The sequence below is a fragment of the Furipterus horrens genome, unplaced genomic scaffold (genome assembly GCF_987537825.1).
Source record: "Furipterus horrens unplaced genomic scaffold, mFurHor1.1.pri manual_scaffold_5, whole genome shotgun sequence".
Lineage (NCBI taxonomy): Eukaryota > Metazoa > Chordata > Mammalia > Chiroptera > Furipteridae > Furipterus > Furipterus horrens.
In genome coordinates, this window is record NW_028327175.1 from 90,267,774 (window position 1) to 90,284,812 (window position 17,039).

General features: G+C 38.8%; 1 protein-coding gene across 1 annotated transcript in view; it reads left to right on the forward strand.

Annotated features, from left to right (window-relative positions):
* LMNB1 (lamin B1) overlaps positions 1-17,039 on the forward strand; it is a 51,434-nt gene that overhangs the window by 13,084 nt on the left and 21,311 nt on the right. Inside the window, exons 2-3 of the mRNA XM_090276651.1 lie at positions 14,135-14,291; positions 14,869-14,994. Coding sequence (XP_090132777.1) covers positions 14,135-14,291; positions 14,869-14,994 — 283 coding nt within the window. The remainder of the gene's footprint in view (positions 1-14,134; positions 14,292-14,868; positions 14,995-17,039) is intronic.

Genomic DNA, 17,039 nt, shown 5'->3' on the forward strand with positions numbered 1-17,039 from the left:
CTGTCTGCTCTCCCGCTTCAGTCTTGCTCTTTCCTCTCTGACCGCGAAGTCCTTTTATGTGCTTCCATTTACCGTTCTCCCTCTTAATGTGGGGCCTTTGCATACGGGGTTTCCTTTGTCCTCTCATCATCAGGTTAAATCCTCATTCCTCAGATATTCATTTACTTTATTTTAGGGAAGTCTTCCCTAGCTATCAGAGTTCTCTGATATGAGCCCTGAAAAAACAAACCCGTGACTGTCTAACAACGTGTTATATGTGTGCATAATTTAAGAACTCAGAGTTTTCCAAGGCTTCTCATGGAAAGGATTATCTTCAGCAATTTTCACAGTTCCCTTGGCATTTTTGCCTAAATGACATTATTGACTTTGTGCTGTGGAAGATGAGGAATTGGGTTTTTCATTCCATTCTCTATTACATGTTTTTCTTCCCCTTATCAAGTAGTCACATGTTACATTTTAGGTTGGATTGGTGTTTGGTATTTAAAGTATTAATTCAGTGTATTCTGCTACAAATGCTTCTATAACACCATCTCATGTGTGACTGGTAAATAGAGAAATGATATTATAATTAGAGGTCGTAGTGATTTACATGTGAACAGTAGTGGGGAGCGAGAATAGCAAGTGTTCAGGGGAAGTAAGCCTTTAGCTTTGCTTTCAACTCTATTTTAATAAAATTAAGAGTGAGTGCTGCCACCCAGAGTATCCTCCAGCTAAGTGCACCCCCAGCTTGGCTCTCATTGCTGAGCTGGTGTTCAGAGCTCTGCTTCTATCTTTTGTTTCAATCCTCCAAGCCAGCATGTCTCCTCTGTTGTTTGCACATTTTTAAGCATCTCTTGAGGCAGCTGTAGGCCTGGCCCACAACCTGGGCATGTGCCCCGACCAGGAATGGAACCAGTGACCTTTCGATTTGCAGGCCGGTGCTCAATCCACTGAGCCACACCAGCCAGAGAGTAAATCTTGTTTCACCTACACCCAATACACTTTTCACCATCCCCATTCTGCACTGATTTATTATGAAGCAGATCTTAGGCATATCAATGAATATATTTGTATTGTTCAGTTACAATATATCTTGCAAAGGTGGCTAATCTCCAGTAGTAGTTGTATTTCTAAAGAAACATCGATAAAGAGTACATATATATTGACAAAATAGTCTTAGAGAAGGAAAACTCTGATTCCAAAAAACCTCCGCTGCCTTGCGGCATACCTCTTCAGGGGAAAGGCTAAGGGAGTAAACCCCGACAGAAAATCCGGAGCCGGAGTCCCTAAGGCGGTTTGACGTTGTAGTCAACACCGGCAACTCCTGCGGCGCACCTGAAGCCAAGCTGTATTGACTCCGTCTTTCCCTTGGACCCTTCAGCTGCGAAGAGAGGGGGGGTCTGCTGCATGGGCAACAGCAGACCCTCCATATCACCCTGCCCAGGCTCTGTAGCTTCAGCTTCACTGGAGAGGACACTCCAGCGACATCGCAAGATGTCAATTCAACACGGGAGGAGACAGATACCGTGTCACTCCCGAGTCGGACTGCACAGCCATTCTCGGCGGTGCAGATAGACTCTTGAGAAGCTACACCATCGTCTCTCGAGACGGACGGCTGCCGACGACGACGACGACGACGAGTCTTAGAAAATATTTCCGAATGTCAAGTGAAACAGACCAGAAGAACACAGGTAAGCTTTTTGTAATTCTCAAACATGGTTATGTTTCAATGAGGCGTGTAACAACTGGTAAAAATGTTAGTAAATGAATTATATTTTATAGTTTCTTCTTATTCACATCTACTTTTATTTTTCTTTATTTTATCTTGTGTTTCATTTAAAACAGAAATTTCCACAGAAACATAATCATTTAGCGTTTCTAATTTTAAAAGATGTCACCAAACAGGGAAATGTCACCAGTGAAAACCCTGTTCTCCCATTATATTGTTTGGCAGCATTTGTCCTCATTGTGTTTTTTATCTGAGTTTGTTTAGCGACCCTCTTCCCACCTGATGTACAGAGGCTTGTAGTGTGTTGTCAGTTATTATGGTTTTTGGAAGACCTCTTCCAAGGATATTGAAGTCCTTTTTATAGTTGTCTTGTACACAAACGCAATGTTCATGGAAGAGCTGGTGCTCCGTTTTCTGTGCCAGCCTTTTCCTTTGCTGTTTCTGAGTTGGTTCAGTGACTGGGGTCATGCTTCCCAGTGCTCCCCGTTTTCAGGGGCGGTGGCTTTTCAGAGAAAGGGCCTGTACTCAGCCAACCAGGACCCTGGAGCACAAACTGCCCTGCCCTGCCCCGCTGTGACCCAAGGTTCGTTCGGACCCCACGCTGCGCTACTGTGAGCCCCCAAGGCTTCAGCTCCTGCTTAGTTTTGTATAATTGTGTAGAAAGACTCTGTAGCAGTTGTTAAAATGTCAAGCCATTTAGAGTCATGAGATTTTCTCTTTGTTTTATCCTTTAAAGAAATACATTTTTGGTGTTTCTTCTCTAGTCAAGGTGCACTGCATAAGCATTGATAGTCTGGATATAGAATTCTAACTTGTAAATAATGTTCAGGATGTTGAAGGCATGCCCTTTAGTTCTCTAGCTTTTGTAGTTGCTGAGAAGTACTGATGAGTGAAAAATTAAAAAGCTTGTAGGACATTTTTGATCCATTTCTGAAATGTAACAAGGATGTTCCTTGGTAGTGATGTCTCATCTATTGTGCTGATCATTTGATGGAAATTTTTCAGCCTGGAAATTGATGTTCTTCATTTCTTGGAAACTTTCTTAAATAACTTTATTGAAGTGTTCTCTTTTATTACATCCTCAGATGTAACTCCTGTTACTTATATGTTGAACCACTTAAATTGATCCTCTAGTTTTCTTATTAAAAAATGTTTTCCCTACTAGATGTTCTCAAACTATACCTTTAGATATCTAATAGGTTTTTTTATTCTCTTGCTATTTCTTTATATAATCCTGATATTGATTAAGTTTTATGGATGCAGTAGTTTCTCTTATTTTTTTGGAAGTCTTCATTTCCCTTCATAGTCCCTATTTGCTCCAAGGTAATTTCTTTTTCAGTTTGTTTAGGTCTTTGTATCAGTGCAGGAAATAGGAAAAATAGTAGGTATTTTAAGAAGAAAGGAAAACAACATGGGATGTAAGTGCTTAGAAAAAGTTATGAGGAGAGCTGAAAGAGCAGAAACAATACCTAGAACTCTGTAGAACTGATCTTCTTTGGGAGCTTTACTGTCTGAGCCGTGACTGGAACTACTGAGTCTAAGAAAACAACACAGAGCTACAGGTTAGGACCTGGGAGCAGCCACTGCTGTTGTATGAACAGCTGCCTCATGACATCCAGCAAACTGGAGAATGGACTGTTCCAGAAAAACTTTGAATATAGGGGCAAAAATTCCCACTAAAATGCTAACCAAAGCCACCAATGTGTAAAAGGATTATGTGCCATCACCAAGAGGGATTTGTCCTGGGAATGCAAGAGTGGTTCAGTCTATGAAAGTCAACAGTGTAATATAGTGTATTAATAGAATGGTGTACAAAAACTCTATAATCATCTCAATAGATGCAAGAAAAAAGCATTTGACAAAATATATTTTTGATGGTTTGAATGTAAAAATATTCAAATCATCAATAAAAGGGAACTTCTTGACCTGACAAAGGGTATCTATAGAAAACCTATAGCTAACATCATACTTAACGGTCAAGACTGTCTGCTTTCTCTATAAGATCAGGAGTGAGCCAAGAATGTCCACTCACCACTTTTATTCAATGATGTATTGGAGGTTTGAGCCAGCGCACTTAGGCTAGAAAAATAAATAAAAGGCATTTGGATTGGAAAGGAAGAAGTAAAATTACTGTATTTACAGATGACAATCTTATAAATAGGAAGCCCTAAGGAATCTGTTAAAAAAGAAAAAAAAAATCTGGAGCGCTAATAAACAACTTCAGCAAGTTTACAGGATACAAGAGCAATGTTTAAAACTCAGCTGTTTTTCTATACACTAGCAATGAACAGTCCAAAAATGAAATTAAGAAAATTCCATTTTTTAATAGACTCAAAGAGAATGAAATGCTTAGGAATAAACTGAACAGAGGAAGTACAAGACCTGTGCACTGAACACTACAAAATGTTGGAAGAAATTAAGAGAAAACCTAAATAAATGGAAAGACATTTTATGTTTATGGTTTGAAAGACTTAATATTAAAATAATAATTCTTTCCTTAACTGATCTACATGTTCAATGCAATCTCTATCAAAACCACATCTACCTTTTTTTTTTTTTTTTTTTTTTTTGCAGAAATTGACTGGCTGATCCTAAAATACATATGGAAATGCTTGGTACTCAGAATAGTCAAAACAGAGACTTCCAGTCAAGATAGAGGTGTAGGTTAATGCGGCTAATCTCCTTGCACAACCACAGCAAAATTATGACTAAAATATAGAACAGTCACCACTCAGAACCATTAGAAAGTCAAGCTGTATGGAAGTCTGACAGCTAGGGAATTAAAGAAAACACATTCATCCAGACGGGTAGGAGGGGTGGAGATGTGGAGTGGTAAACCCAGCTGGTCACAAACCTATGTGTGGTGTATATAAAATGTAGGGATATCTTGGGAGCAAGAGATCCCACCACCCCAACACCAGACCAACCAGCCCAGGGTTCCAGTGCCAGGAAGAAAAGTCCCCATAACTCCTGGCTGTAAAGACCAGTGGGGGCTGTGTTGGCGGAAAAACTGCAGGATTCACAGGGCCCCCCCTCTGAAAGGGCCCCACACTGCACATGGACTTACTCAGACTCACTCCCTCTGGGCTCCAGCACCGGGGCAGCAGCTTCAAGGGCACCAGTGGCATACAGGGAGGGAGCGAACTGTCTGGCATCAGGATGAGAGCTGGGGGACAGCTTCCTCCCAGACAGAACTGCAGACAGCGGCCATTGTACCTTTTCTGAGCCCTCCCCCGTGCAGAGCCACAGTGCAGTGGCACCATATCTGAATCCCCAACAACCTGGTTCACATGGTAGGTTGACGATTACCTCAGGGTCCACACCAAACAACTTAGGGGCCCACCCAAGCAACCCTCTTACTAGTAACAGTGGCTTTTCCATATTAAGAGCTGGGCCAGGTGCAGGCTTCAGACTCTCCCTAAGTCCACTCAAATAAGCAGCAGCTGAGCCCAGCTCCCCATACCTCTCGCTGAGTGGCCCAGGCCTGGCACTAGCAGCAGCCATCTGCAGATCACTTTATAGCTTATGCCAAATGGCCCCAGACAGAACACAGGTGGAGGTTGACCTTGGCCTGCACCACCTGGGAAATCTCAGAGCCCGCGCACTCAGCAAGACAGTTACAGACCACAGCGAATCACCATCCAGCCACCTCCACAAGCCACGGAGAGAGGTGATTGCTGGCTAGGGGTCACAGCCAGTCTTACCAGCTGCCTGGAGTGGGCAAATTCCTCTCATTGACCTGCTAGCAGCAATCAAGACTCATCTACAAGAGGAGGGCGTACTCAGCCCACAGGGAGGGAGCACCTTGAGTACACAGCTTGGGTGATAGAGGAGGCTGTGCCACTGGGCCCTACAGGACACCTACTACATTAGGCCACACTGCCAAGAGTGGGAGACATAGCAGCTCTTCCTAACACATTGAAACAAACATAGGGAGACTGCTGAAATGAGGAGACAAAGAAATATGGTTCAAATGATAGGACAGAACAAAATGCAGAAAAAGAACTAAACGAAATGGGGATTAGCAGTCTATCAGATGCAGAGTTTAAAACATTGGTTATAAGGATGCTCCAGGAACTCGGTGGGTGCTTCAAAAGCTTAAAAAGGATCCAGGCAGAAATGAAGGATAAAGAACACCTTACAGGGAATCAACAGTGGAGTGGATGTAGCTGAGAATCAAATGAATGATTTGGAACATAAGAAAGAAAAAGACATCCAGTCTTTACAGCAAGAAGAAAAAAAGAATCCAAAAATCGAGAATAGTGTAGGGAGCTACTAGGACAACTTCAAATGCCACAACATTCGCATCATGGGGTGCCAGAAGGAGAAGAGAAAGAGCAAGAAATTGGAAACCTATTTGAAAAAATAATAAAAGAAAACTTCCCTAATTTGGTGAAGGAAACAGACATACAAGTCCCAGAAACACAGTGTCCCAGATAAGATGGAGGTAAAGATGTGCACACCAAGATGCACTGTAATTAAAGTGTCAAAGGTTAAAGATAGAGAATCTTAAAAGCTGCAAGAGAAAAGCAGATAATTACTTACAAAGGAGTTCCCATAAGACTGTCAGCTGATTTCTCAAAAGAAACTTTGACCCTAAAAGGGACTGGCAAGAAATATTCAGTGATGAAAAACAAGTACCTACAACTAAGACTACTCTATCCAGCCAAGCTGTTATTTTGAATGGAAGAGCAGATAAAGTGCTTCTCAGACAAGGTAAAGCTAAAGGAGTTCATCATCACAAAGCCATTATTATATGAAAAGTTAAAGGAACTTATTTAAGAAGATCAAAACTATGAACATTAAAATGGCAATAAATACATAACTGTCAACAAACAGAGCAGAAACAGAATCATAGACATGGAGAACATCGGGATGGTGGGCAGTAGGAGGGGAGTCTGGGGGAATGGGGACAAAGGTGAAGGTCTTAAGGAGTACAAATTGGTAGTTACAGAATAGTCAGGGGCATGTTAAGAGCAAATATAGGAAATGGAGTTACCAAAGAACTTACATGCATGACTCATGGACATAAACAAAGGTGGAGGGGATCATCGGAGGAAGTGGGGGGTGCTAGGCGGAGGGAGGTAAAGGAGGAAAAATTGGAACAACTATAATAGCATAATCAATTAAAAATGCCTTACCAATAAAGGGCTTGCCCATAAGAGATTAAAAAATAGAAAACAAATTAAATTATAATCTATAGTGAAAAAAAAAAGAACAGTCAGAACAGTCATGACATAGAACAAAATTGGAGGGAGGACTCAATGCCTGATGTCAAGATTTACTATAAAGTTACTGCAATGTGTGTGGTATAGACATAGGACAGAAAAACTTCAAATTTTAAGGACCTTGCTTGTTAGCAAAAAATTGCACAAGGACCAGTGATGTGACCCCAAGACACTTCCTTCTTTCATATACTGTGGATGCATTGTTAGAAGACCTAATTTGCATTCATATTTGTGTGGGTTTTTGGGTTCTCAATTTTGTTTAATTGGTATGTTTTTGTTCCAATATGATACTGTTTTGATTATTATAGCTTTGTAGGATAGTTTGAAATCAGACTGATTATCTCCAGCTTTGTTCTTTCTCAAGATTGCTTTGGCTATTTGGAATTCTTGTGTTTGTGTGGACCCATACAAAAATTTTAGAATTATTTGTTCTAGTTCTGTGAAATACATCATTGGAATTTTGGTAAGGATTGCACTGAATTTGTAGATCGCTTTGGGTAGTTTGGACATTTTAATAATATTCTTTCAATTCATGAGCATGGAATATCTTTCCATTTATTTGTGTCTGCAATTTTTTCAGGGTGCAGATCTTTCACCTCCTTGGTTAAGTTTATTCATAGGTGTTTTATTCTTTGATGCAATTGTAAATGGGGTTTTTGCAATTTACTTTTGATTGTTCATTATTAGTGTATAGAAATTCCACAGTCCTGGCTGGGTTACTAGGTTGGAGCATCGTCCTGCACACCAAAAGGTTGCGAGTTTAATCCCAAATTGGAGCACATTCGGGAGGCAAGCAGTTGATGCTTCTCTCTCACATCATTGTTTCTCTCCCTTCCTTTCTGTAAAATCAGTAAACATATTCTCAGGTGAGGACTTTAAAAAAAAAAAAAAGAACCACAGATTTTTGGGTAATGATCCTGTGTCCTTTGACTTTACTGTATTCATTTATTCTTTTTTTTTTCTGGTAGAGAATAAGTTGGTTTTTTATTTTTAATGATTTTATTTATTTACTTTTAGAGAGAGGGGACGGGAAGGAGAAAAAGGGAGAGAAACATCGATGTGCAAGAAAAACATTGATAGGCTGCCTTTTGCATGCCCCCAACCTGGGGACCTGGCCCACAACCAGTCATGTGCCCTGACCAGGAATCAAACTAGCGACTCTTTGGCTTGCAGGACAATGCCCAACCCACTGGGCCACACCAGTCAGGCAAGTCATTTTTATTAGGACTCAAGCTGTAAGTGTCTATTCCCCATTCATGTGTGTATTTATATAAATCTTTTTGGTCAAAGAAATGGTTCTGTGGTCTAGTTTGACTCTTAATTTAGTATTTTTCATAATTTAATCTGATTTCAATTGGGGTTTGCAGATTTCTAATTGGCTTGTTGCTAATTTGTTAACAACTCAGTTTATTGAATATGTAGCAGAATTTTATTGCCACCAGAAATTCCACATTGCAGCTTTTGAGTTTGCAAAAATACCATAGTCTTTTTGCTTATCCCAGAGGAGGCACTTTTTAATTTATTTAATTTTTAAAAAATCTTTTGGAGGAGATGCATTTTTTTAAAAACAAGAATTGTGGTGCAGTGACTTTATGGAGATTTTGTGTGTTAAATTACATTTATCTTTGTTGCAGAGAAGTTCATTTTTCTTAGTAAAAGCATGCAAATCACATCCCTTCTCCCTTTGGAAGAGAAGATAATTTGGGGAGAGTATTGAAGTTGATGAGTGAATGTTCAAATGAATATATTTAAATATGCAGTTTGAGTTTATTATTATGAAACAGATTGTCTTAGGACAGGAAGTTTTTGTTTGGGCATATTAATAACCTTTATCTTAATAAAGTTTCAAAAATAAAGTTCCAGATAAGGCTTATTTTTTTCTTTAAAAGTCTGGACCATGACTAGATACTAAGGGCATGTTGATTCTGAGTACAAAGGGAGTGAGCCTGAGAAGCTATATTATCTGAGTCACTTGAATATAGTGTTGAGTGGTGTTCAGCTGTCACCAGACAGCTGTTCAGAAGAACCTTAAGGTAAATTAAAACACAGAGCTCAAACAGCTGGACCTAATTGGCCTGGCTTTCCATGTAGTAGAGTGGGTCTGTTTTGAGGGATTAAAAATTCCTTGTTTGTGGACATGATTAGAAATACTTTTACATACAATGGTTTCTGCTGCATCTGATTTTTGAAATCTAGTTTATTTCAAATATGTAGCTTTTAAAAGTTTACATTAAGTGTGTCATATCAATATTAAACTTTGGATGGATTTTTCCATAAGCACACATATCTCCAACAGATTTTATTCATTTTACAAGCGTTTACTGAATCCAAATTCTTGACCTTGTCCATTTTTATGTATATGCACTATCATAATCTTTGGCAGATTTTATGGAAATGATAACTTTACATAGCTTTTTCTAGGTATGTAAGTTCCATCAACTAGGAGATCATCTGTATTAGGTCTCCTAAATTGCTTAATGTAGCTCTTTGTTCTTACATTTCTGTATATGAAAATCAAAGAACAAGGACAGAAGTACTTGGGAAAATAGTGAAAATTATGCCACTTTCCAAAGAGGGAACCCAACCCAAGCGTGCATACAGATGCTATCCTGAACATGAACACAGATTCTTTGTTCATGGATACACTGTGGGTGTTTCATAGGCTGGACTCAGAGATTTCTTTTGTGGTTGTGCTACTGACCAAAGTAGGCATTTCATTCAGCTGAATATTTGTGATACAAACTGATGAAGGAAATGTTATTAGCAAGGTGATAATTTAATTGCTTGTTATGACTTGAAAGCTAATTTTGTTTATTAAGGGAGGAAATTCTCAATTAGGATAGAGTACCAACTTCATTTTATAAAACTTTTTCCTGACTGCAGTTGGAGTTTAGGTCCTTCTATAAACATCTATAGGCCCTGGCTGTTGTACCTCAGTGGATTGAACACTGGCCTGTGAACCAAAATGTCACTGGTTCAATTCCCAGTTAGGGTACATGCCTGAGTTGTGGGCCAGGTCCCTGGTTGTGGGTGTGTGAGAGGCAGCCCATCAAGGCTTCTCTCCCACGTAGATATTTCTCCTCCTCTTCCCTCCACCCGCCCCTCTAAAAAATAAATAAAACCTTTAAAAAAATAAAATGAACATCTACAGTAAATGGGTATGTTTTTTGACTTAAACTCAGTGTGCATATTTTTGGTGTTAGATTCATACTGAATTTATATGAAAACACAGAAAGGTCTCCTTATCTGGAGGTAGGAATACCTTAAGCATATCAGTAACACTGAACCAAATCAGTTAGGAAGTGTAGTCAAAGAAAAATGCCCACCAACCCCTAGATTCCTGTCTAAGTTACTCTTTGTTCTGGGGCATTGTCAGGTGTTACTTTGGCTTAGGTGAGAGCTGCAGCCAATTCTTGTGTGTGGTTTAGGATGTCAGTTCTGCATGTTTCTGCACTTTGACCATGTGCTAATAATTAGATCAGGACTTCTGCATCACATTCAATGGATGAAAAACAATAATACAGTTAGAAACTATGACAAGATTATTTCAAGAATGTTAACTTGGTACAGTCTTGGTATTGGTACCTAATGTTGGTACCTAATGTGGCACATAAAACTCATTGATTCATGGTTTCTGATCTGATGAAGACTTGAGTGTAATCTTAAGAATTTTTTCTTTATCCATCTAGCCTAGGAAGTTGGCAGACAATAGGGATGCAACTTTTAGAGATTATAGAAGTGTTTTGTTTTGTTTTTTTCTAGGAAAGACATGATGTGAGTATTTTACATAGCATTAAAAAAGGAGAATGAGTTTGTGGGGGGTGGTATATGGGAAGTTTCTTTAACAATTATCAAAACAGTCCTTATTTACACATTGTCTATGTAGAAAGTAAAGGGAATAAGTCATGACCCTTGATCTCAAAGAGTTCTCAGACTCCCGACGTAGCTAAGTGCATGCTCAAGCACGAATCTGTGCGTGTGCAAGATGTAGCCATAGTACCCAGCTTTCCTCCTCTTCCCCCTTGAGCCAGGATATGCGGGTTAGCTTTCATGTGTGGTTTTAAGCACATTTCAAATTCTGATTTGTATCTTCCTAATTTGTTCAGTAACGTGAAAGTTACGAAAGAATGTGTAATGGAACAATGTATATATTTTAAAAAATTGTTTTAAGTCCTCGCCCGAGGATATGTTTATTGACTTTTTTTTAAACAAGAAAGAGGACGGGAAAGAGAGAGAAACATTGATGTAAAAGAAACATAGATTAGTTGCCTCCTGTATGTGCCTCGACTGGGGACGGGGGATCGAACCCGCAACCTAGGTATGTGTCCTGATCGAGAATTGAACCCACAATCTTTTTTTTTTTTTGGTGTACGGGACAATGCTCCAACCAAGTCACACCAGCCGGGATGGAACAATGTATATTTTTACAAAATACAGTGATTTGTGTAACTAAGAATTTGATGTCAAATTTCAACTGGTACCATTGGGTGGCTCAAGGTATCGCAAATTAATAGCATATCCTGTACATCTCCTTTACTCCACCACTCCTTATCTTATCTGGTCTTGATTTTTGTTGAAGAAATCACCATATTCTAGTCATTAGGTGCACTATCTTAATTTGAGGCTTTTCCTATTTTCTATACTCCCAGATGTTGCACAGTATCTTTCACTTGTGGTTTAGTATTCTGAATTTGGAACCATGTACATTGGTTCCATTGTATTATCCATTAAATCAATATATTATCCATTAACATTATCCACTAAATCAATAAATCAAACACAGAGCATACAATAGCCTGTGAAGTTGGTGTGGTTGTGTGTGTGTGTGTGTGTGTGTGTGTGTGTGTGTGTGTGTGTGTGTGTTTGTGTGTTTAATTCAGTATCCTTGGTGGGCCATTTGGTTTCTGGGAAGCACGGGTTCACTCCCCTGCCATGAGGCATTACATCGAGAAGCACCGCATTATGATTTGAAACTAAATAATAGACAAAGGTGCAGTGGGATTTTTTGTAATTGTTAAGTAGTTTTGAGTCACTAGCTTTTATAAATATTGTGTAATACATAAACTTTTAAGAAAATCATATGCATTATAATATGTATTCCTTCCCAGCTCTCGTCGTTTATATAGTGGGAAAAAATAATAATTCCTCCACAAGCGTTGATTCTGTTCTATGGAGTTCCCAGCCTTAGGACCCAGCAGTTGTTGGAACTAAGCATTTTTTTGTTGTTATAAATTAATGATTGTATGGGATTTTTTAAAAAACACTCCTTCCCCCACCCACCCCCGAAACAAGTCTTCAGGGAAAGGCTGCCATCTTGTGGTTTTAAAAAAATAACAGGATTTGAGAAAAATGTGATTTGACTGCTGAGTTTTAGGTATGTAGTTATTTTATGGTACCAAAAATGAGTAAGAAGTAAATACTATTAAGTTTTCTCTTTAAATGACATTTGTTTATCCTTTGGACAGATTTATTCATTTTACTTTAATATTATAGATTTTAACATTTCTATTCATTAAGTTCTTCTTTTAGCCTGCTTTCAAATATCAGTAGTAGAAATACAGTATTCCCTCACTTATCGCGGGTATTACGTTATAGACCCCCCGCGACAGGTGAAAATCTGCAAAGTAGGAACCTTACATTTATTTTAGTATTTATGTATATTTTAAGGCTTTATAAACCCTTCCCACACACTTATAAACCGTTCCCAGTCCCTTGTTAATCTTTCCCACTCCCTTATTAACCTTTTCCACACTTTTATAAACACTACTTATGTTCTTAAACATATTCTACACTCTTAAACCTACGTAACTTTAACAACACACGTATACAGTACCGCAAAATCCCACGATATAGAGAAAAATCCGTGATAAATAATTAAATATTTTTTAAAATCCTGCGATGCAGTGAGGCCACGATAAGTGAACCACGATATAGAGAGGGACTACTGTACTCTTCTACAATTGCAGTTTTAATTAAGAACAGGTATTGAGATTTTGATATTAAGGCCCTTCCCGTGTTATTAATTAATGATAATAGAGTTTGTATTAAAAACATACTGTTTTTAAAGATGTCATTATTTGACAAAATATATCCAAAGGAAACTTAAGTTTATAATATAGAATTCTATTTAACAAAAAGTGATATTTAAAAGAAAAAGAAACCTCAATTTGGACCTCATGTTTGGGTAGTTAATAATATAAACTGAAATAATTAATTTCAAAAAATCAGTGAGGACCTAATTTATTAGTTAGGAAGGTCTTAAAATCATCTCTTTATGTGAGGAATGGAAAGTGCTTTCAAGCTTGGGATCCATTACTTCTAATATCAAGGGAGTTTCTTTATGATATCAAGTTAGAGAGAGACATTTTGGTTTATAATATTCATTGTATTTAAAAATAATAAGTGAACCCTGGCTGCTGTGGCTCAGTGGATTGAGTGTCGGCCTGCGAGCCAAGTGTTGCTGGTTCGATTCCCAGTCAGGGCACATTACTAGGTTGCATGTCATGTCCCCAGTTGGGGGCACAGGTGAGAGGCAACCACACAGTGATGTTTCTCTTCCTCTCTTTCTCCTTTTCCCTCTCTCTAAAAATAAAATAAATCAACAAACAAATAAATAAATTAAAAAAAATAATAAGTGTTTATTTCTTCAAAAATGTATTCTTAACAACTTATGAAATGCGTCTTTATAGAACAAGGAGGACATGTCTTCTCAGAAGACAACCAGGATTCTGGTACATTGATCCTATGGCCTTTTATGACCTGGCATCATGAGGAATCATGGAAGGGGAATCACTGGAAGAGAACGTTGTTATCCATGAAAACTCTAGATATAATGCTCCTGAATTGCTCTAATTTCCTTTAAAGATTTTATTGATTTATTTTTAGAGAGGGGGTAGGGAGGGAGAAAGAGAGGGAAACATCGATGTGAGAGAATAACATCAATCAGTGCCTATGCACCCTGACTGGGAACCCAACCTGCAACCCAGACATGTGCCTTGACCAGGAATTGAACCAGTGACCTTTTGCTTTGCAGGACCATGCCCAACCATCTGATCCACACCAGCCAGGGCGCTCCTCCAATATTAGTAGGTTATGGAAGATTTTACATAACTGCCCCCTCATCTCCCCCTAAGCATGGAGAGAGACCTCAAATCAAGGGTATAACTTGAAGTCTTGTGCTTTTTCAAATGTCTTACAGTTATGCTAAGAAAGAATCTGATTTTAATGGAGCCCAGATCAAGCTTCGCGAATATGAAGCAGCACTGAATTCTAAAGATGCAGCTCTGGCTACTGCACTTGGTGACAAAAAAAGTTTAGAGGGAGAATTGGAGGATCTGAGGGATCAGTTTGCCCAGGTAAGGTCACCTCTGCTCTTGATCTGTTTTGGCAGGTTAATTCCATCACCTGTCTTAATTGGCTGATTGATTTTTAAGTTTATTTTGTGTTTTTTATTTTAGAAACTGTATTAATTCATTATTTGTGGCTTATCTGATAGACTCGAGGTAGCTAATTATGAAAGCACCTTCACTCGTCAGTCATTGCACCTTGATTTCGCTCTTCTTCCTCTCTGTTGTGCTTAGACTCATTCTGTTCCTTGCTCTTAAAGCCTGTTTCATTATTCTGACAAAATGTGAGGTAGGAAAAGAGAAGGTGTCATAACAGTGCTCTGCACACAGGTAACAATGAAAGTGTGAGTCCGAGGTCTGTGCATTCCCTGTTGCCAGTTAGCAAATCTGAGAGCTGTGGCACCCTGTGGGCAGGACCCGCAGTTGAACACACAGTTAGGGATAAAGGTTATAATGAGGGGCTCTTATACATTTGTAGCTATATGGAAGTTGCAATACTTGATTGGATTCAATCCATAGGTATCAATTAAATTCATTGCTAAATGATTGCCATATAATTTTCATCAAGTCTTTTTCCTTATGTTAGTTGGAAGCCTCCCTAACTGCTGCCAAAAAACAGTTAGCTGATGAGACTTTACTTAAAGTGGATTTGGAGAATCGCTGTCAGAGTCTTACTGAGGACTTGGAGTTTCGTAAAAACATGTATGAGGAGGTAACTATATTATAATTTTATTTTTCCGAGGAATGGGGGTATCCTAAAAGGCTGTTGTAACTGTATATGTAAATGGGGGAAATTTTGTTGGTGAAATTCTTCAAGGTAGTGCTGCTAAAAGGCTGCATGTAAGAATTCAAGCTGTTACAGTAAACAGGTATGATTTACTTCATCTAGTTTATAAAGACTTGGTCACAGAAGTTAATTACTGTCCACTTGTTTAAACATTTGCATTATGTATTGCTGCCTAACAAATTACTCCAGAATTTAGGAACTGAAAAGCACAGACCTTTATTATCTCACAGTTTCTGAAGGTCAGGATTCCGAGAGCTGCTGAGCTGATGGTTATGTCTCAGGGTCGCTCCAGGGTTCCAGGAAGGCTTTCCCCCTGGGCTGGAGGAGCTGCTTCCCAGCCCGTTGGCAGGCGCTGTGGGTTCAGCCTGCGCTTCTCCAGGGGCTGCTCACTGTGTGGCTTCTCCCAGGAGTTGGGGTGAGGGAGAGAGTAAGAGCAAGACAGAGGCCTCATTATCTTCTGTAAGCTAATCCCAGAAGTGATGCACCTTTACTCTGGGCACACCCACCAGCCATGACCCAGTGCGAGAGGAGCTACACAGGGTGTGCCTACTTGGAGGCAGCAACCACTGGGGGCCTTCCTGAAGGCCAGCTACACAGAATGTTTATAGTTACAAGTGTGTATTTTAAAATAGCCATTTACAAGCTTAACTTCTGTGGTTAAGCCTTGGGGGTTGAAGGCAATAAGGGTTGCCAAAAAATAAGTAATAAAACTGGAGAAAGGGAAGTATATATGTCCTCAAAATGGAGGAGGGTTGGAATTAACCCAGAGTGAACACACAGTTAAATAATTTTGAAAGCAGTTACTAACAATGATTTGAAACTAGGCATTTTTTGTATACATTAATTTTTTAATTGAAAAATATTAGAAATCTGACCATTTTTATAATGATATAGTATTAAAACAAAATAGATATTGTTGGGGCAGTGTGCTCCTGAGCATTCAGACTTTGGACAACTCGAGTTGATTTTTTATTAAAAATGAAATACTAATACCTGCTATTTGTTTTTCAAGGAGCAGTGAGAATCAAAATAGAATATCGTGTATGAAAGCCCCTTGTAAACTAGAGCGAATGCTACCATATAATTACTGACTGCGGTTTTGCTTTAGAAATGGAGATATTTTATATTAAGATGACTGCATTATTGTTTTGTTTTGTTAAAGTCGTTTGTGATCTTCCACTACTCGATGCAGTGTGTAGACTCCTGCCTCTTCGCACCGTTGGGTAGCATCGTTTTAGTATTTGCCTTATCTGAGAATGAATTTGAAATTTTCATCTTAAGTTTTTTAATGGAAGTTTTAATTCTATTCAATAAATTTACCTAAGTTCTGTATTAGGAACAGTGAAGGGGGCAAGAATGGAAAGAGAAAACCAGGAAGATAAGGAAGGGAGGTAGAAAAGAGGAAAAATTATTATTATGTGCTCAGCATTAGTTGGAATAAAGCTTTCACTTGCATGCTTTTCACTTTCTTAAATAGATGTGAGCCCTGAGAGGTTAACAGCAGAACTGGAATTTGAACCTGGTTTTCTGATTCTCACCAGTGCATCCTCCTCTGTGAAGAGCTGTTAAAAGAAAGATGAGGAAAGGCACAAAAAAGCACTTGGAGTAGGATGACACAGAAACAGGAACTTCTGTGGGTTATACCCCCCTCTTGTGGCCTCTTTAATTATTGTCATTAAAGATAGCTGCTGTATCTTCAGAGCTGGAAGCTGGAATGGGAATTTTATTCTTGGACTTACGTTTCTAGCCATTCTAGTTTTGGATAGTTCCTTAAAACATAAAGCAAAGGATTATGCCTACATTTCTATTCTTTAATAGTGTATTTTCATGTACTCAAGATAGTAAAGTAGTAATTCTTAATATGATTTTTATGTCAATTGATATTGATACCTTAGCACTAGCTCTTAAAATAAGTCACATAAATTAGCTTGTTCTACCTACCATTGCAAATATTCTGGTTGAAGTTGTCC